The sequence below is a fragment of the Pleurodeles waltl genome, chromosome 7 (genome assembly GCF_031143425.1).
Source record: "Pleurodeles waltl isolate 20211129_DDA chromosome 7, aPleWal1.hap1.20221129, whole genome shotgun sequence".
Lineage (NCBI taxonomy): Eukaryota > Metazoa > Chordata > Amphibia > Caudata > Salamandridae > Pleurodeles > Pleurodeles waltl.
In genome coordinates this window covers 715,644,447-715,667,186 of record NC_090446.1, presented here as the reverse complement: position 1 = coordinate 715,667,186, position 22,740 = coordinate 715,644,447, and the positions used below count along the sequence as shown (strand labels likewise).

Genomic DNA, 22,740 nt, shown 5'->3' with positions numbered 1-22,740 from the left:
GTGAAGTATTTGTTTTGCTTTGCATTCAATATCTTATAAATATAACCTGCTGTGTATATTGCAAACTGATATATTTTGTTTGATTAACGCGGACTTGAAAGCTACTAATTCGTCATTCATAAATATTGTGGTTGGGGAAGAATTAACAACAATAAAAGTCTTCTTTGACCTCAGAAGTGCATTTCTGTTGTGTTATGTTAGTGCTTAGAAACTAAATAAGAGGAAAGCACTACACTAATGAAGGATGCTAAATACTTTTCAAAATTGGACTTGAAGCACGCATACCATCAGATAAGACTTCATCCTGGTTCTAAGGGCCTCACTGCTTTCATCACCATGGAGGGCACATTTCAGTTCACTCGGATGCCGTTCGGTCTGGCGTCTGCCGCCAGTGTTTTCCAAAGGATGATGAACCAAATTTTCAGAGGGTTGGACAATATCCTGTTTTTCCAAGATGACATTCTAGTGTTTGGTGAAACTATTGAGAACCATAATATAACTCTGAAAGTGCTACTGGACAGATTGTTGCAATCTGGTTTGACTTTGCGCTGTGAAAAATGTCAATTCTTGATGACAGAGGTGGAGTATCTTGGTCCCTCACTGTCGCAAGAAGGTGTAAAGCCGAAGAAAGACCTGTTGGAGGCAATTAGGTCGGCTCCAGCTCCCAAAGACAAGGACCAATTGCGATCTTTTTTGGGATTGATTGAGTACTATTCCAAATTTGTCAAGAACTTCGCTAGCAAGACAGAATGCCTAAAAGTACTTTTGCGCAAAGGGGCTAGTTTTGTCTGGGGAGGAGAGCAATGCCAATGTTTTCAGGTGATTAAGGATGATGTATGCAACGCTGGCATTCTAGTGCCTTTTGACACAAAGAGAAGAACAATAATCACGGTGGATGCAAGCGCTGTGGGCATTGGGGCCGTCTTATCTCAAATGCATGGGTCTGTGGAGAAGACGGTTGCCTTTGCTTCTCGGACTTTGTCTTCTGCTGAGAGACATTATGCTGTTATTGAGCGTGAAACCCTGGCTGCGGCGTGGGGTGTGGAGTATTTTCGCACATATATGGGGTAGTACCATCACATTGCGTTCTGATCATAAACCATTGCTAAAGATTTTGTCACCAGGTGGGACTGGTAAAGGGTCAGCGAGACTGGCTAGGTTGGCTTCCCGTTTGCAAGAATTTAATTACAAGATTGAGTACATTCCTGGTTGGAAGAATGCGCAAGCGGACTGTCTTTCTCGTCTGGCTCTTGAGTGGCAGACAGTAGATAGAGACAATGTATTGGAGCATGAACAAGAGGGAGCCGTTGCGTCTGTGGGTGAGGTTGTGCATTGGTGTAAAGGAGCAGTGAAACAAACTGACTGGGATTTGACTATGAAAGCAGATGAAGTCTTGTTGCGGGTCGTAGATTTAATAAGGAAAGGTGGGAGGAGAGACAGTACTCTCCCGGCATCTGTACGGCCTTTCAATAAGGTTGTGGATGAGCTTTCTGAAGTTGATGGAAGAATGATCCTGCGGGGTGAAAGGGTTGTTCCGCCTGTGGGGGTGCGCAAACGCTTGTTTGATATTGCACATGAGGGTCATCTTGGTCAAACGATTACCAAGAGAAGGTTGAGAATGGAATTTTGGTGGCCCGGTATGGATGATGATGTGGTGAGATGGGTAGAAAGATGTTCTGAGTGCATTCAGAGTGAGAAACGGTTGAGAGTGGGAGAGCAGTCGGTTAGTGGTAACATAACTGACCCTGACAAACCTTGGCATAGTGTTTGCTTGGACTTTATTGGACCTTTGTCTGGCATCGGCAAGGGAAGGAATTTTGCCTTGGTTATGGTGGATGTGTACTCCAAATGGCTTATCGTCAAGTTTATGGGAGAGGTTACAACATCTGCTACCATAAGTGTACTGAGACATTTTCGCTGAGGAGGGATTTCCGTCGGTGTTGATTACCGATAATGGAACACAATTAACGTCTGTGGAGATGAAAGGGTTTTTAGACTTGTGTGGCATAAGGCACGCCCGTAGAGCGTTCTACAATCCTCGTGCTAATGGTATTGTGGAACGAGCTAATCGCATGATTAAGGGTGGTCTGCAATTGGCTGTGGTCAATGATTTGGATGCTGGTTCGGTGATCTCAGAATTGGTGTGGGGATATCGAACCACAGAAAACACAACGTCGGGCAGAGTACCGTTTGTTGATATGAGAGGTAGGAAACCTGTCAGCAAACTCAGACCTGCATGGATGGAGAGATTGTTGGGAGGTGGCGGCGTATTCAATGGGGACCCAGCCAATGAGACAGGGGATGACAATGAGAGAATTAAACCAGGTGATTTGATTTTTACCCAATCTGGTAGAGTGAGACAGGGGTTTAGCAAATTCTTAGGTCCGTTTAGAGTTGATCAAGTTCACAGGTGGCATGTCTTGCTTGATAATGGCCAACGTTGGAATTTCAGGCGTGTCGCAAAATTTTCTTCTGCATTGGATGTCGGATGTGCAAGGAGGGGTGATGATTGTAGTGGTTATATGTTGATGAAAGATGAAGATCTGAATGGTCCTAGTGGTGGCGAGAGGAAACAGTTTGGTGGTGGAAGTGGTGATGCCGTGGTTGGCAGGAGTGAGGTGATTATTGATGCTCCTAATACCTGTTCAGATTCCATGGGAGCCTCTACTTGTGTTCCAAGTATTGTGTCAACTAGAACTGTTGGGTTTCCTAGGACTACTAGATGTAGGAGACCTCCAGGGTTCTTGAATGACTATGTAACTTAAAGCATATTGCTAGGGTAATGACTCTGTGTATAGATTTTCTTTTGTTTTTACCTTGTTATCTCTTATTTTGTTATAGTTCTTTCCTGTTATTTACTTGTGGTTCTTTTCGTGGGTGTCAACGGTGGGGGATGTGTTATGATGTGGCTCGCGGCTAGATGTGTGATCGATGCCGCAAGCCTAGAATGTTAGCGATGATTCTTCCTCCTGGCAGTTGCTTGCTGACAGGGGAAGAAGACACCGCGTTAGAGGAGAGCTCAGTAAATAAAGCTTACCTGCAATACCACAACGCTGCCTCCCGCCTTCATTACAGTCACCCACAATGGACACTAGGCCTCAAAGGAAATCGTTGGGACCAGAGATCAATAGCCCCACCACTGCTGGGCTTGTACTGGCTCAAAGAGGACTACGAGGGACTCCAACTTCTGTGGCCAAATTCATCCCACCTTACCGGAGGACCAAAGAATAACTTCAGGATGACTCCCGTTGATTGCACAGCACCCAAAGCATCTTTCGGCATCAGTACAGCTTCATTGAAGTCTATGGCGGTTCTGAAGAACTTCAGTGAGGGAGCTGAAGAGGGTACCCATAGCTCCGGCTGTGCCATGCGTGACTGCCCTAATGGCATCTTTCTCTACAGTCTTCACAGATCTCCTTTGTCCTGGTAAGTTCCACAGATCCGAACCCGATCAAGGAGGTCTAGGCTTACCGTCTCTGTGGATACACCCAGTAAAGATGCCACTTCGAGGCACAGCACTGTTTCATGCCATCCAAGCGTGCCTCTTCAGCTTCTCAGTATCCTCCCTGGTGGGTGACCGGTTGTCCTACAACCCCTGAGCCTTTGAGGACACTACACCTCTAGTCCATCAGCTCTACCACAGTGATGGACAGCTGGGAGAATCAAGCGAAAAAGGCTATTGTGCACCCCCGGCTGGCTCTGCTCCTCTTTTTCCAAGTTTCACAACTATGGATAGCATAATGATGGCATCACTGAATATTACATCACCCAGCTTTTATCCTGGTTATGACATCACTACAAATCACATTTAATACAATAGAACTCTGGCCGGAGGGAAACATCTACCATTAGCCTGTGCCAATTAACATGCAAGGTTACATGGATATGAAATTCCTACCACAATATTATCAGTGTGTTTGGGGCTTCTGCATTTCCATCAATTTAACTATTAAACATTAAGATTTCCACTTTCCTAGATGTTAAGCCAAAACCTTAATTCCTTAATTGCGTCATGGTGAAGAAAAAAATCTCATTCGCAGCTGACCTATGCAAATGAAAAAAGGTTTTATCTTAGACAATGGTACATACTGCTCTATAAATTCAGCAGCCCGGAGTCTAACTTGCGTGACCAGGATGCTCAAGATGCCACCTGTCACCAACTTCAAAGAAACAAATCACTGCTAACGCGAGGGTAAATGAAAATTACAAAGTGCCGCTTTTAACTCCCTAGATGCTCTATCGCTGTAAAGTTATGGGTTTGTGCCTCTAAATGATCTTCTCGCAGACTGCTCAGGACAAACTTTGAAGAGCAGTGCTACAAACTTATTATTGGATTATTTTCACATCATGATTATAGTAGGATTGGTGAAGTCCACAGCAGTTTAGGATACGAAAACATGTGCAGTGCCTACTAGAGGGACGGAAAAAGTAAAGTTCAAAGATCGAGTACTAACCACATGTAATGCACCACTGTAGAAGGCCTGGTAATTAATTGTTTAAAGTTTACAACTAACCATATTGTGATTGGAGGGCATCTTGTAGAAATGAAATAGCTATTCAAATAAATTCCCCTTAATTACCTTTACCAAGTCTTTATGCTCTCAAAAGAGATTGCCCTTTCAGGGTGAAATAGCCATCGCAGCTGCACACAAGGGGTGGAAAAAGGGTTTGATAAGCGCTCACATACACTTCCTGCCACACCTCAAATATGTTGCACCTAGACATTAGATTGAGTGTGTGATTATAGCACCTCTACACTGAAGAACTGCATTTCCCTTCCTTCTTTGTGGGAGGGTCTATTCACTCTCCCAATCTAACATCACTAACGCGGCACAACCATCCATCGTATTGGAGGGCAACATCTACCAGTAGTCTGTGTCAATTAACATGTAAGGTCAAACTGGTATGAAATTCGTACTACAATATTATCAGTGTGCAGAATTCTACACAGAATTTCTATCAAGTTTGCTACGTAATGGTAACTTGTTGATAGTTTTACTAGTAAAATGGTACAACAAAGTGATCAAATGACAACTGAATAAATCTATACAACTCTTCTCCTCTGAAAGGTGCTTGCCGACAGTTCGGGCTGTACTGGTCCTCCAGGAGCAGGCCTATGAATCATTTGGAAATGGCTGGCCTTTGTGTACAGTGGCATGGTGGTGACAAAGAATGTAGTAGAATGGAGTAGAAAGCAGCACTGAGCCCTGGCCACTGGCTGAGATTAATTCAAGCATCCTATCCATCACTATGTTGTTTGGTGTGGTGCACTACCAAAATAGGACTCTTAGCGTTTGCTTTTAGCTACGTCAATGCAGAAACCAGCTAGACTGGGATAACAGAAAAGCCCACTATCATATATGACAATCTTTCAAATCTTGAGAACCAACAGGTTCTCAAAGTGTATAGCGCTTGTACTGCAATAGATGGTGACGCACTGGTCAATACAAAAAAGAAAGAAAGCTGTGGAAGACCTCTAATGTTTTAATGGGGGACAGAAACCAGCCTTCACCCATTAAGAATTTTCTGAGATAAGAAGACTATCATTCATTTCACTCTCCACCATATTGAGAATAAATTCAAGCAGTGCAAAGCAGGAGCTCCATGGATCCAAGAGTGCCATGCCGCATACAGGCAGGAAGCTGATTGTGCACTCTTTTCAGCCCATAAAGCTGAATCATTTTGGGGTCAATTCCTCAAGCCGATTCAGCCAGCTTAATGTCCTCATAAGAGAAATCCTGAAAGACAGGCCATACATTTCATCCATCAGGGAATACTAAGGATCAGTGCAACAGAAATTAAAAGGGGTACTCACAAGGATCCTTATGCAGTCATCCTCAATGTTCCCTGCATACGGGGCATTCTTAGGCTGCTCCTTACAAAAGGCAGTCCTCTTAGGGATGTCTCCATCTTGCAGCCCGTGAACCCAGACAAGGTGTATCCAAATCAAAAGTATGGGGGCCGAGGCAGAATCCCTAGATCCCTCATCTAAATTGTAAGATCCCTCACTGAAATTGTTAACTGTTAGACAGGAGTACATTTCTTATGAGTGATCTACAGAATACATTGTTTTAATACTGTGCACTAAGAGCCTTTAGGGAACACAAAGATTTATTTATCTAACCCCAATAACTGCCAGCCTCTAAAACTTTATACTAGTTTAGTCACAGAGGAAAAAAAATGCACCAGTCCCTAGGCAACTAATGTAGACAAGGAAATTCTGGTGAAAGTGTAGGCTTGTGAAACATTTTGTAAATTAACGTCTGCTACCAGAAAAGCAAGCAGACTCACCAATCTGTCTGAGGGAATCAGAAGGATTTGAAAACCGCCTTGCTAGTGTCCAGAGAGTGAAACCCTATTGAGAAGTGTTCGTAAGAATCAATAGCCTGGAGACATAGAAAGTTGTATTTTTTTTCTACCTTTAGTTCTCATTCCTTATTTCAGAGAGAATATTTTATGGTCAAATTAAGAATGATTTACATAACACTAGCACTACTATACATTATTTTATGTTGCCATGGTTGATTTTTAGCATCGGACTGCTAATATGGTTTTTAAAAAGGTCAGTTTAGGCATTTATGAACCTCGCACACTTTGACTTGTGCTGGAGTAGGAACAATAGGCGAAGGATCAACAGTACAGGAAATGCACATTCTTACTTTCTAGAGATCACATTCAGTGTTAACAAAACGTTGTATCTTATACAGAAACAGTTGGAATTTCAACAAGCAACCCCAGAGAAAAAGCCTGCTGCTCTCTACCGATTAAGAGCTAAACCCAGAAACACGTGTCTAGAGATTTACAGCAGTAGCTGCACCCCACTAAGGTGAAAAACTACAGACTACAAACAAAGTAAGCAGGAATTTGTACTACATTTACCATAATGCAATGGGGCAAACTGCATGCTGGAGTGTTAGTCAGTGTGTGTTCCCAACTGTTTCCTGCTTAAAAAAGGTTTCATTGAGCCAGCAAGCACACAAACCTTTGGTTGATGCACCTGTGTGCCAGTGAGTGGCATTGAGACCTGAGAAGACTTTGGCAGCATTTTCAGCAACCCCAAAGAAAAGCCTGCTGCTCTCTACCGATGAAGGGCTAAACCCAGAAACAAGAGCCTAGAGATAAACAGACTAGCTGCATCTACTAAGGTGAAAAACTACAGACTACAAATGAGGTAAGCACAGATTGGTACTGCATTTACCATAACACAATGTGGAAAACTACATGTTGGAATGTGAGGCAGTGTGCTCCCAACTGCTTCCTGATCAAGCACAGAATTGTCCAGTAATTTTGTGTAACTTCTGTCACTTTTTTCCACGTTTAACTGCTGAAAGGTGATAGAGCTGAAAATGTAGGTATTGCCCCTTGTGTCACAAGTCATCAGGATGATGAAAGTTTAAGTTTATGAAAGTAAAAGAGTGAAAAACTAATGTAGAAAGCTGCACTGACACGCCATTTAAATGTGCAACTGCTTGTATTTCAGAGTTTGACTTCGGTGCCTTTTGAATTAAATTATGTTAGAAGGATAAAACTGATGTTAAAATGTGATTTAGGCTCTAGACTAACAGTGCACATAGAAACGATATTGAACTTTTAGTGATTAGTAAATGATTAGTAAGTTTAAAAATACGTGCAAAGTTAGAAAAATGCACTTCTCTGTTATACTTAATGAAATGGAGCAACACAGTTTTTCCATTTTTATGAAATGTATTACTCTTCTTAATTAAATATTAATGTTGAATTTATGAGTTTGAACATAAACATGTGTTTTACTAAAACATGTTAATTAAATGTATTATAATTTTTTGTTAGCGTAAGTGAGGCCTGCAGAGCTTGCATTTTGCAGTCACGTAAAAGTGTTGAATTTTTTTTTTTTCATAATGTGAAGTCTTCTCTCGGATTTCGTTACTATGGGAAGCAAATGACCACGTAGTTTAAAGGTGGAAATATGTATTCTTTTGTTCTTGAAAACAGTACTTTGCAAGAACATGGAGTGAGCTTGGGTACATTTGTTTCAACCCTGTTTCGATTCACACGGAAGAGAGGTGTTCCCATGACAGACCTGAGAAGAAATAGGACTGTTTCAATTTGGAGTCATAAGATTATTTCCCATTGGATGATGTTTAATCAACATGACATGAACTGATACATGTGACGAATCAGAATGTTTTCTGAAGTCTAAAATTCAAATGGACATTTGAACTTAGGTCAGTTGTGAGCGGTCTGCAGCATTTTCCTGAGCAGACCTATGCAGACCCAAATGCTTGCAGATGCCTTGTTGATCCTTATGTCTTGCTGATTAAGATTCCATGAGTGCTATATCCCTTGCAGATGTATCTTCCTTTGTGCTATTTGCCCTTATCTTTGCAATGCCTTTTTAGATTTAGTAATCCTTTTATTTTCCCATTCAGAAGGCTTGTGACTGAGCTTCTGATATGCTGACACTTTCCATTTTTAATTATCTTTTGCCAAACTTAGTTAGTGACCGACAGATCAAGATTAACTTTTTCCAAATTATTTTTGTCCTTTTTATATTTTTGTGTTTTGCCCGCATGTATTTCCCTGATTTGCTTAGCTGTGCAGTTGAACTGTGCCCAGCCAAAGATTATTGACTCGGTTAAATTTGAATTGACCAATAATTGTTAACTCTGAGTAACGCATTATATTAATGTGTTAGATATTCTTACTGATGTTATGCCTTATTCTTCATGAATGCTTAGTTTTGTTAATGTTAGTTCGTCTGTATTCATTACGACGCCTTCGGCAACCCTTGGTGATTATGCACCTTTTATAACTTGGTTTTGCGCATTGTCTTCATGACTTTGAGCTTGTGTTTGTAATAAATCTTTTAACTTTATTTCTGATAGGAGTTTTCTTTCTGTGGCCCCATTGGTCATGGTGGCTAAACTGTTTGAAGTATAGTTGAACTTTGGTTGATGGTTCTACTGCACTACTTACTGGGTCAAAAGGTCCGTCTACCTCAATGAGCATTTGATTCCATGCGAAGGATGAAAAATACTACAGCAAAGGTAAAACTTGGTAGGCCCAATTCACCTTGTGCCTTGCTACTCTATAATATTTCTCAAGTGGAAGGGAGGCACTTGTTACTTTATTTGGATACAGCAGCATGTGTGTTTCAACACTAAAACTATGCGACTCCCTCTTAAACTTCTAGTTCTCAACTCTACTTCCTCCATCACATCTCTGAACTCGCAAATCAATTCTATAATACTATAAATCCATTTTTTCAGCTAATTGGTCTCAAGCCCATCACTTTTGACAGAATGGTCCACATGCTCTAGCGTTCCATATCATCTCTCAATATCCCTCTTACAAAGGAAATCTCAAGCGTTCAACCATAACCACTAGGATCTTAGGCAAAATTCCCCACTGAATCACTCCGATACCACCTGCATCTCCCCTTAACCAAAGAAGCCGATACTCCTTTTGACACACTGTACTTCATTAGCCACCCCTCTCCCACAGAGATCCTTGCAGCCCTATGCAACCCAAAGATAAAACTCTGAGTCAAAATACACAGTCAAAAAACTATGGAAGGCAAGGTACTTTTCCAGTTCTCCCGACCGTCAGCAAGCCTCCAAAATCACACATACTGAATAACAAAAGAAACATCTGAAAGGAAAGCAGTTAAATAGTGTCTAAACTTACTGTGTTCCATCACCCCACACATGCTGTTGACAAATTAATAAACCAATAATAACCTCTTCTTCATTAGCAGATTAAACACTATGGGGGTTATTCTAACTTTGGAGGAGGTGTTAATCCGTCCCAAAAGTGACGGAAAAGTGACGGATTTACCACCAGCCGTATTACGAGTCCATTATATCGTATGGAACTCGTAATACGGCTGGTGGTATATCCGTCACTTTACCGTCACTTTTGGGACGGATTAACACTCCTCCAAAGTTAGAATAACCCCCTATATAACCTAAGATGCCATACCTTGCAGAACAATCTCTGCCTAGTACCCTGGTATGCTTTCTTACATCTAATCTCCACCAACCTTATCAGTACTTTGCAATCCCTCAAAGCAACACGATAAAAAGTTGATCTAGCCTTTTCCTGAATCATCAAGTTTCTACCTCAAAACTGCCATTAATCTACACCTCATCTAAACTACCTTTCTGCACTGGAATTTTCTTATCGACACTGAAACCAAGCCAAATTATTTCCCTGCTCAAAAGCCCAAAATACACCCAGACATACAAACCAACTACTGTCCCATAACCTGGTTGACCTTACTTAATGTTCTCTCAAGAGGTGCGGCGCTTTAACTGAGAGACCACAAGGATACTCACAATCCCATAGATTTTTTCTCTCTCACTTTTTTCTCTAACCTAGACACTTTTAGCAGTTGCATTGTGGTGATGCCAATACACTGTAAAATCACAAACAAAGACAATTGCATGCCTCCAGTTACTTCAGGACCTCTCAGATGCCTTGCCATTGTTGACAACCAAAGTCTACTCGACATCCTCTCCTCCTATATGGAAATCTACAGCTGGTTGGTCTCTTTCCTGACAATCAGGCAAGAACACATTCAAATGGACACTAAAATCATGTTTCCTCTAATTCAAGCATGGCTGTCCCCAAATGTGGATTTTTTTTCACCATTGCTACACTATCCATGGAGCTCTTACACTACCGCCTGAAAAGGACTTCAGTCAACACCAATGCCCTAATAATATAAAACTATGTAATATGTTTTATTGACATCCACAGCCAGATGCATTGCCTTGCCACCATTGAATTTTGGATGTCCTCAGTCCTTCTGAAGCTGAATCCAACCGAGATCGAGATCACAATAAAGTGGAAGAGCGTTTGAACCACAGCTCACAGATTGGCCTGTCTATATGTTACTTAACATAGTCTCTCTCATGCTTGCGACTTAGATAGTACCTGTGTTTCTACATCAACACATGCCTCTTATTCATTAAACACACAAAACAAATAAGTGGCATGGTATCAGATCAGCATCCTACAAGAATTAAATCCATTCTCCAGTCCCAGTCTGCAAATCTGGCTATGTGCCCTATGTAATAAATACCCCCTGCTTTAGAAAATACCTCTTGTAGCTTTCCTAACCGGCACTTTTTGGCATGTGAGCCACTGTCTTAAGTAAATCACTCTCCTGCACAGCGAGGGTAGTGGAGTGCTATATAATCATACCTGATAAAGTAAAATAGAAAGAAAATATTAACAGCAGACAAATACATAATTACCTTTACATTGAGAGAAGGCATGAATTACTTATATCTGGGAGGATAAAGGCCTACAGTAGCTTAAATGAAAGGATAGCTGGAATCTACACCATTACATGATTGCAGCTGTTAACTAGACAGGGCCAGTGTAAATAGTTTAGGGCTTTGGAATTTCTTCACCTCTATTGTACAGCCACATAATAGCTGGTGTCAAAAATTATATTTATCCTTTTTGTGATGTGGTGTATTTTTGGATGACCGATTACTAGAAATGCATGCATTGGTCATGACCTGATATGAACTTCAAATGTATATACCTCGTCTGAATACATTTGGACTGCTGTTGTCCTTTACTGCATAAATCAACTACATGCTGCATTGTCGTACTACTGTTGACCTCGGTGAATAAACCTCTCACTACTGCTATCCACAGAGTGGATTCTGGAGTGACAAAGGGGCTGTGCCAAAGAAAAAGGTGAGTGATTGGGAAAGGCGACAAATGTCTTAAGCCTTCTTGAGAATGGAATCTGCCGGATGCAATAATGCCACGGATCTGAATGGAGGGTTGATTGGAAAAATAAGGGTGGGTGACGCAAAGGTGGAAAGTCAATGAAAGAGCAATCGCTCTTCAATTGGTCAAATAATAAAGCTTAAATCAGCTAACTGTAGGTGTCGTGTCCAGTACTGATATTTTCCGGTTGAAAATGTAAGCTTAAGGTGGTTGCTCAACATTCATGCCTCAATGATGGGGAAGCAGACGTTGCATTTATGGACACAGGATAGTTTAAAAAAGAGCCGACATACAAAGAAGATGCAAAGAGAACAAACAGCTGCTTAAGAGCCGTGCACATGATAATAAATCTATCTTAGGCGCTGACAAATACCCTTTGCCGTTTAAATTGAAAGCGCTTCCAAGTCTATGACCTCGAATGGCAGGGATGGGGCTACTGAAAGTCATCAGGAAAAAAACGCAAAAGCACCACATGGCGTAAAGCTTACTCGGAGAGCAAAAGTCTTCCAAGGATAACATGACTGCTATGCTCCGTTTGGAGAAACAAAGTTGGAACCTAAAACACGAGCGGCATTTATATATATAGCACAAAAGGCCGCTCTTTTCTTTAAAGTGCACGATTACTACAAAGCATTTACCTCTGCAGCCTCGAAAAAACATAAAATAATAGCATCCTAGGGATTTAGCAAAGTCTCTTACCGACACAGATCCATCTTCTGCTTTTCGTTTAGCGCTGGAATCAAACAAAACATTTCGCCCACGTCTCTCACAGTCCTGGTATACAACCAGGCGTATCTGACTTGGATCGAACTCTGGAGAGGGCCAGCTGGAACAAGAGGACACATTTATTAATATTAGTTCTGTTTCTAAAAAGAATGTGTTTCCTTTTATACAAAACCTGCTCACATCATCACAAAGTACATCAGAGTAATAATGTGTTTTGATGAAACACTTGTTAGTTAATTTTTGTTGTTTCAGAATAGTGTGGATAAAATGTATTCTTATTCAACCTGTTCTTAGTTTATCAACCTTGAAAGGAGGAATGGCTGTGTTGGTCAATTTGAAAATTAACATTTTAACCAATCGGTTGCCCACAAATGATCACCTTCAAGCAATAAAGTGACCTAGATGCTTCAGACGCACATATGCCGAAAAACATATGGTTGGAGCGTCTCAAAATGCAAAGCATGTGAGAGAGTGTATGGTCATAGAGGTTTGCGGGTAAACAAAAAACACACAAACACGGTCTGACCAACCAAAAAGATGTTAAGATAGCATAGGTTTTCCACATGGACACACTTGTGCAGAAGGGCAGTCTGTGGGACTCTGGCCGCTTTGGAACTGTGGCAATGAACACATACGTGTTGCTTCAATTCGTGAACAGCGTTCAGCTCTCGGGCTCTAAAATACACAGCAAAAGCACAAAGCAAAGGGACATTTTTCTGCTTTCTTCAGCAACTGTGTCACATTGTGTTTCATACTGCAACGTTTGGCACAGCTAAGCACTGTACATAACAGCTGTTACTGTTACTCAAGTCATTTATATTGCTCAAGAACACAACGTCACTATGAAAGCAACCACTGGAAGTACTTAAGCTCCATGATCAGCGGCCGTCTGGAGCAACACCAGAGCTTGGACTTCCAATCTACGCTTTCTGTCAACAGTCAAACCCGAACTGTTTAAGTAACGGCCTAAAAATTACTCCAACACGCATGCAGCACCCAAACAGAACACAAAAAAACTGAAAATGGCTAGACCTGCCTCCAGAGTCTATGAGAGGTGAAGATCGCTGGATGAGTGCCTCCAGCATCCCGAGGGGAGATAGCAGCACTGTACAAAAACCTCTCCGCAAATGATCATGAGCACAGAAGTGGGAAGAGGATACAACAAGTACAGGCAGATTCAGCAGGTGCTCTACCACTGGAGGCGAGCCACTGCTGGTGGATGCCCCGGAAGACAAGTGTCCTGTACAACCACCATCCAAGGCCAATGAAACAGCAACCGCAAAGGGAATAGCAGTGATGGTACAGCGGCAATGACCATTCACCACAGCCCCTCTGACTTTTCACAGCGTTCAAATTGGCTTTGTGAAGCCAGTTTAAAGTACTCATTAATGCCAAATGCTTTTGAAGATAACAGAATAAGGGGTTTGGAGGGCTTCCATACATACTGGCTTTGCAACTGGTTGGAAAAGTAGCTTATGCAGGAGTGAAACATCAGCAATGGAGTTTTGTTTTCATATCATGAGCGAGGCATATGATCTCATTAGCAGTGATGTTAACGAAATTCTCTTATTTAGAAACCATCCAAATCGGTATTTGCAGTTATAACGCTATTTGTGTTTCAATAGCAGCGCTGCTTTGCAGGGTTAAGCAGTGATAATGAATACAGAAAGGAAAATACCATTACAAGAACTCTTCAAAACTCATTACAAGCAAATATTCTGCGAGTCAACGCAACAGCTTCTTTAGCATGGAGGACAATTACTATTTTCTTTGTATTTAAGTTAACATGACATGGGGCCACTTGGAAACAGTGCAAGTGCACATCATGTGTGAGTTGTGTGTGAACCTGTGTGCTATCTCGCTATATAGACACCTGTGTGTTTCCGGAGTGCGAGTGCACGTGTCAGGAAGCCAGTAACTGCCTTGCTATGTAAGCATGCATCCACCACCCAAATCCTAACCCTGTTGGCCTTATCAGTGCTCATTTCATTTAGCCGGCGTTGTTACTTCATTGCCAGTGGTATTGGCCAATGTATCCCCGTTGGACATGCAATGGGAATGGACGAGAGAAAAGGGGCAGATAAGCATTTACAGTGTATCCATGGGGCTCTAAATATACAGGCAAGTAAGGTAAATCGGATAAACTAGGCCCAAGTCATCTCCAAATGTTCCTGTATGGTGCAAGGCGCTGGGCACTACTCAGTCCTACCAATATGATAAACAGAAACATCTTCTTTCCAAACTTTGAAGTTAACCAACCACAAGACCCCCCCCAAGGACTAGCAGCACTCAACATCATATAACTCAAAAACTGCTAAAACTGCGTTAGCACCAGTTTACGTACCAGCTTTATTCTGTTTTTTAATAGCAAGGTGCCAAATCTTTGCAAATAATTAGATGAGAGTCTAAAGCACACTGATGAACTGAAAGTGGAAAGGAAAAGAGATGCATGGGTGAGGGAAGCCATTTAAAATGCCTAATAAGACAGAAGTGTGGTGCTACAAAGTGTCAGCGAGCAAAAACTTTGCGGCAGCGAAGACCTTACAAGCAAGTTTCTGTCAAGTATCCCAAGCTTCAGCTTGAACAGTAACAGGAACCTAGCCAACTTCCGCGTGTGATATACAAATCCTACTATTAAGGCTCTTTTATTTAATATTACAAGCAAATGAACTACTTTGGTTGTCATAGGCAGGATTTCCCTGAAGCTACATATTTTTATGCTTAACTCCAAAACCTGAGAGTTACTAAAAAGAACTAGGACTTTCTCAGCCTCAGCAAGGGTAAAGTCAGAAGGCACACACTGAAAAAATGTAACAGCACGAGCTAGCTAAATACGACTCAGCAAGCCAAAGAGTCAAGCACTGGGCTGTAAATAAGCATGACCGAGGTGAGATGCAATCAGTAGTTTCCAAATATTCAAAACGGAGAAGCCTGTTGACAAGCGTAACTTACAGGAAGCTAAATGTTGACATTTTGAACAGAAAACAACACTACAATTGCTGAAGAAGCTAAAGATGCAAGGCGGGTAATGCTCTCTTAAATGATGCATTCACTAACAGTTAACCATCTCAGTTGGACTACAGGGATCTCATTTTGGGAGTAGGTCGAAGCACCTTCAATAAGCAATGATGGCTGAAAGCCTTAACAATATTGTCTTCAAACTGAAAGATGGCACTATTAGATAGACTCCTCTATTGTAGAAGTATAAATATGCTCGAATCTTCGAATTCCCTATTACACCCTCTCCTTTCAGTATAGTTGCACTGGAATACAACTGTGGGCAATCCAAAAGAGAAATGTTTTTCCATTGAGGATCTCATGGTCCATAGCAGACAACAATAGCAAATATTGAGCGGTCTCTCAATACACTTGGGAACCAGAGAGGGGGGAAACCAATAGCTGTGAATAACAGCGCTATGCAGAATCTTATTCTATGTAAAAGCAATAGGCATCATGACTACCTACCTCTCTTGGAGTTCTCCCAATCTAATTATTTAAAAAACACAAAGCCTTTCTGGTCCAATTCCTCCTCACCAATACCTAGATCAAGGATCTCTCTTCCTTCTCTCCATACAAGGACTGAAACCCATATGGCATCCTGCCACCCACATCCCACGGAGCACTGCTTCTTCTGTCCCCGCTGATCGACGTATTACACTCATCACTTGGGACCAGGGAGCAACAACAGCTCCCATTTACATTTTTGTTAGCTGAACATAACTTCTACCTAAACATAACAAGGCTTGACCCACTTCCCTCGGGTCTGCACAGACTAGAGGGAATGAGGGAGCTGCAGCAGTGCTTTACCTGCCTCCGACATGTTGCTTCAAATCTGTAGTAACACCAGAAAAGTAGACTAGAATTTACCAGTCATAACATAGTTTGCACCGTTTCTTCCAACTCTGAAGAGACCCATGGGTGGTAACGAACAGAAACCTCTCGGTAACCTCTAGACTAAAACAAGCTTTTGCAAAGCTAGCAACTCAAAATTGAGACTAGTTGGCTTTGTCACTGGTTTTTAGCCAAGCTGTACGGCTTCTCCGATGCTGTGCGACATGGCTAAATACAAAAAGATATAAAAACCTGCACCGTGCTGGTCTGTAGGCACACACAGCCCTCATACACCTACAAACTGACGTAGCCGCTTTTATTTTCCATTTTACTTTTTTGATCGGAGTTGGATCCGTAAATAAAAGGGGGGGGGGGGGGGGAACAAAAGCATTTTTTTTTTTTTTAAAGCGTGGGTCTGGGAGCAACATGGGTGGTTTGGGAGACCGGGAAAAACAGGGAGGGCACAGGTGGGGCCACACAGAAACTGGGGAGGAGAAGAAGCAGACAACACAAGAGGGTGCAGGTGGGGGGTAGCAACAGGGAGGGCACAGGGGATGAAAGCAACAGTGAATTTGGGTGGGGAGTAGAAGCACAGGGCAAGAGAGCAATGTGGAACAGGTGGGGAGAAGCAGATGGACAAGGAAGCAACTGGGAAAGACACAAAAGGCCAGTACAACATGAAGGGGGCAAGAGAAGCGCCCAAATGACAGTGAGCAACACTGAGCGCAAGAGGCAAGAAGTACATGACAGCTGGAAACACATGCCCTCTCGTGGATAGAGCACTTACCCCAAAAAAATGTAGTGTTTGAACTACAAGCTGTGGAAACAGGGATGCCAGACAGATGGTAAAGATGCTATACTCCAAGGGAGGGACAAACCACATGAGACAACAATAGGAGGCAGGAAAAAAAAAAAAATCTTGACAGGAAAGCCAACCATTGTAAGTAATGTGTGGGCTCCAAGCCACTATGTGCTCTTGTTAAGCCCACAATATGTCCTTTGCAACCAGACAGCTGCACTGTATAGTAGGCTTTACCTAAAAAAAATAAAAAAACAACATGGGAATGGAATAGGCTTGGGGTTGTACAATGCTCTGAGTTCCCAACAGATAACACGGCCCAGAGTTCTCCCTATTCCAGTGCATGACACAAATAAACACCAGTAGTTTGTTTTGTGTTAGACATTCGAGATATTTAATCTATCAACATAATAAAAATACAGAAAACACTCAGGAGAAATTGGAAGGAAGCTTATAAAATAACTAACTGAACCAGAATGGAGAAACAATTAACACATGCTAGTGGCAAGAGGGCATTACCTTCTGGTTGTTGCTTGTTCAAACATATAGATATACCATTATCAGATAAGAATTGAGTCAGTAATAAAATCAAATTTATTAATGCACAGTTAAAGCCATCATGTAGATTCCATCATAAAACCTCACAGAATCTCTGTCATACATTTAAAATAGACCAAAGTACCCTGACCCCCCCTGCCCGAACCCTAAAAAAAGCTATCCCAAACCCCAACCCCTAAGCCCTAAATCCACCTCCACTGCTGAAAACTACCCACCAAACCTGACCCAACCCCACTTACCTCAATGATCCCAATCCTTCCTCCTCCCGCCGTTGCATATCCCTCCCCCACCCCTCTCAAAATAAATTACCCGCCCCCCACAATAAATAAACGAAAAATACCCAAACCCCTGCCCCACTTACCTCACCACATCCTCCACCGAAGATGCATGGCTTTTCTTGTGCCTTAACCACACATATGCGTAGTTCAGTACATGGGTGATTAAGGCACAGAAAAAGCCATGTGTTGTTCAGGCAAGCATGGTTACGCTCACGTGGGAGATGTCCGCATCCTTAAGGACGCTTTGTTAAAGACGTTTCCACAGGCCGGAATCTCCACAAGGAATTCCACCAATTACGAGTTATACTCATCAGACGTGGACCAACTGTGTGGACATAGAATTGTGTGAAACTCAACATGTTATTCTTTATTATGATGGGTTTAACATGCCCTTTTATCACATGCTCGGAGCAGTGGCTTCCCAGCAAGGCAGGGCTAGAGTTTGTGTGTTGGGGGGGGGCTAGGAAGAGTTTGTGTGGGGGTGGGTGGGTAGGGTGAGGGATAGCACTGCGGGAGGAACATTGTACCACCTGGTTAAGAAAAATGTTGTCATGGACTGGGAGTGGGAAGGAGGAGGAATTTGCTGCTGTAGCAACACAAAAGGATGATGGATGGAGTGCTGAACAATGCGAACACTCACCCCCCAGTCACAGATCTGGGCTTAATCCAACGTTCTTTTGCTCACCATGCCACCCCAGTTTGGACCCAGCCATATGCAAATCAGTCTTGACCCTGTTCCTCATGGGAACAGTCCAGCCCGAACTGGCAAGCCAGGTCCTCACTGGACCGGAAACAAGCATCCTGGGACCGGTTTCAGGGTTTCACCCTTCATCAGCCAGGCTAGCTTGAATCCAGTGGCACAGTGAGCAAGGGACCCACGTCTGGGCATACCCTTCCCACTTAGGGCACCTTTAGCAACACAAAAGGACAATGGACGGAGTGCTGAACAATGCAATCACTCACCCCCATGAGGGATTTGCTGCTGTTGCAGTAAAAGTTTCATGAGATGTTTACTGGCTGAAAATGGTTTCTGCACGAGAGAAAAATGGGTGCAAGAATACCGGGCCCATTGTGATCAGGTGCAACATTATTCCATATGGTAATTCAGCCTGCCTAGTAATCAGGGACAAAGACAACTATAAATGTCATATTTCGCACTTTTGTCAAAAAATAGGTAAACATATGCACATATTAGATGTACATCTATGACTGTATGGACTATGATTCACCACCCACCCCTGCCTAGTATTGGGACACCAGAATCATAATCCAGCGGCCTAACCAACCGGCCCCTATCCTGAATACTAACTAGAGTAGAGCAGAGTTATACAAATATGTAAATGTAAATTAAATAGCAATCTTAAAAAAGAACAAAGATAAATCCTGTAACTTTTCATTAACTATGCAAGCTAGTCAGTCTGTAGACCAAGATATTACATTCCACCATGTGAAACGTAGAGGACTAGTTTGGAAACATCAACATCAACCTCAACTCTCAACCATAACCAACCTGCCATCACCTCCGACAGCAACAACGCAGCCCTCAGCCTCACACAGTGGATCACCAACTGCGCCGACAACCTCGCCCCCCTCAGAAGCCACCCAAGACAGACCAACATCAGGAAACCTCCTTGGTTCACAGACACCCTCAAAGAATCCAAGAAAACCTGCTGTACCGTCGAAAAAACCTGGCGCAAAGAACACACCGCAGAAAATATGTCAGCCCTCAAAATCGCCACCCGCGAACACCACCAGCTGATCCGCTCCACCAAAAGAGCATCCTTCAAAGAGAGACTGGACAAGAACACCCACAACAGCAAAGAACTCTTCAACATCGTCAAAGAGCTCTCCAATCCCAACGCCAGCTCCAACTCCATCACGCCCTCACAAGAACTCTGCAACTCCCTCGCTACCTTCTTCCATCGAAAGATCACCGACCTACACGACAGCTTCGGACCACAGATCCCGCCGACCACCACGGAACTCACAGCCCCAACCATCACCCTCAACGCCTGGACACCCATCAGCGCCGAAGAGACTAGAACCACCATGAACACCATCCACTCCGGCGCCCCCTCGGACCCGTGCCCACATCACATCTTCAACAAAGCCGACACCATCATCGCCCCCTATCTCCAGAGCATCATCAACAGCTCGTTTGCATCTGCCACCTTCCCCGAGAGCTGGAAACACGCGGAAGTCAACGCTCTCCTGAAAAAACCTACGGCGGACCCCAACGACCTGAAGAACTTCCGCCCCATCTTGCTCCCCCCCTTCCCGGCCAAGGTCATCAAGAAGGCCGTCAACAAGCAACTGACCAACTTCCTCGAAGACAACAACCTGCTCGACCCCTCCCAGTCCGGCTTTCGGGCCAACCACAGCACGGAAACCACCCTCATCGCAGTTACAGACGACATCCGAACCCTGCTGGACAACGGAGAAACAACCACCCTCATCCTCCTTGACCTCTCGGCTGCCTTCGACACCGTCTGACACCGCACCCTAATAACCCACCTCCGCTCCACCGGTATCCAAGGACAGGACCTGGACTGGATAATCTCTTTCCTCTCGGACCGATCCCAAAGAGTCTACCTCCCGCCCTTCTGCTCGGAACCCACCGAGATCATCTGCGGCGTCCCACAAGGCTCCTCGCTCAGCCCTACTCTCTTCAATGTCTACATGAGCCCCCTCGCCGACATCACTCGCAAACACAACATCAACATCATCTCCTACGCCGATGACACCCAGCTGATACTCACCCTCACCAAAGACCCAGCCACCGCCAAAGCCAATCTGCAGGATGGAATGAAAGACGTCGCAGAATGGATGAAGCTCAGCCGCCTGAAGCTGAACTCAGACAAGATGGAAGTCCTCATCCTCGGAAACTCCCCGTCCTCCTGGGACGACTCTTGGTGGCCCACGGCCCTGGGCACCGCACCAACCCCTTCAGACCACGCACGCAACCTCGGATTCATCCTGGACCCCCTTCTCACCATGACCAAGCAAGTCAACCCTGTCTCGTCCTATTGCTTCCACACACTTCGCATGCTCCGAAAGATCTTCCGCTGGATCCCCGCCGACACCAGAAAAACTGTGACCCACTCCCTCGTCACAAGTCGCCTGGACTACGGAAACACCCTATACGCAGGAACCACCGCAAAACTTCAGAAACGTCTTCAGCGCATACAAAACGCCTCTGCAGGCCTCATCCTCGACATACCCCGCCACAGCCACATCTCCGCCCACCTGAAACACCTGCACTGGCTACCCATCAACAAAAGGATCACCTTCAGGCTCCTCACCCACGCACAAAGCCCTCCACAACAAAGGCCCCGAATACCTCAACAGTCGCCTCGCCTTCTACACGCCCACCCGTCAACTTCGCTCTACCAGCCTTGCTCTCGCCGCCGTCCCAACGCTGGAGGGAAATCCTTCTCCTACCTGGCAGCCAAGATGTGGAATTCCCTCCCTGCCCACCTCAGGACTACCCAGGACCACCTCGCCTTCAGGAAGCGCCTCAAGTCCTGGCTCTTCGAGCAGCAGTGGCCCACCCCTCCCCCTAGCGCCTTGTGACCCTCACGAGTGAGTAGCGCGCTCTATAAATACCATGATTGATTGATTGAAATAGGCTTCAGATAATTATATTTTTTTTAAATCAACTTTTTAAAATAACTGCAAAACACATAGCCTAAACACCCCATCGACATGAGGCCATTTGATGGGTCAATCTATGACCAACCCAGTTCTCCGCAAGGAATGACCATGTAGTGCATATTATTTACATTTTAGCTGTTACTCTTTTTGTCAAGTAATTAACACAACTGCTTCACAACAGCCATAATACATTAGGTTGCCAAATTACACTAATGCCTTTAAATGTTGTCTTTCATCTGGTGGAAGCATCAGGGTTTTTTTTATGTCTTGCCTCTCAAGCCTGGCTGATGAAGGTTGATACCCTGAAACCGGTCCCAGGATGCTTGTTTCTAATCCAGGGAGGACCTGGTCTGGCAGTTCGGGCTGGGCTGTTGCCATGGGGAACAGGGTCAATACTGATTTGCATATGGCCGGGTCCAAACTGGAATGGCATAGCAAGCAAAAAAACTGATGGATTAAACCCAGATCTGTGACTGGGGTTGAATGTTTGATTTGTTCTGCATTCTGTCCATCATCTGTTGTTTTTATCAAACTGTTTTAGGCAAAAGATTATCGTGGCCCATTTCAAAAACTTACAATGGGCTTAACGCTGCTTACCATCGGCTGGCTTTACTGCCACTCAGTTGCTTGTTATTCCTTAGCTTGTCTTCTTTATATGTTTGTCCTTCACCTAGAGCATAACCTCGTTACCATCTGTTAGTTGAGCTATCTGCATCCTTCCGCTGTTAACATTTAGGGAACTACTTTTTCATTAAACATTCCTCTAGAATGCAAGTTTTCTTGCTCTCTCTTGTGTGCTGCTTCACCCATCTCAAATACTCACCACCACCTCCTCCTCCTCCTCCTCCTTTATTCCCGTATCCATCTGGGTTTTTCTGGAAGGGCCCAAAAGCTGCCATTTGCTGCTGGGCTGCTCGGCATTCCAGAAAGCCCTCAATGCCTCTTCACAAAGGACTCCTCTGTTGCTCCATCGTCCACCGGCCACTCACCATTGCTTTCCCCCTCCTCCTTCTGCTTCTCAACCCCTCCTCTACTGCTCCCCACCTTGCATTCCTTTTTTTTTTTAACTTAATGTTTCTGGAGGTAAGTGCAGGAGTGATTTGTTTCTGAGCCACTCTGCAATTCAAAAAGCACTTTCATGCTAATATATATATTTTTAATTTA

General features: G+C 43.6%; 1 protein-coding gene across 3 annotated transcripts in view; it reads right to left on the bottom strand.

Annotated features, from left to right (window-relative positions):
* The window catches only part of FNIP1 (folliculin interacting protein 1), a 275,317-nt gene that overhangs the window by 166,841 nt on the left and 85,736 nt on the right, over positions 1-22,740 (bottom strand). For all 3 annotated transcript variants that reach the window (XM_069199195.1, XM_069199194.1, XM_069199196.1), the window contains exon 2: positions 12,430-12,556. In XM_069199195.1, coding sequence (XP_069055296.1) covers positions 12,430-12,556 — 127 coding nt within the window. The remainder of the gene's footprint in view (positions 1-12,429; positions 12,557-22,740) is intronic.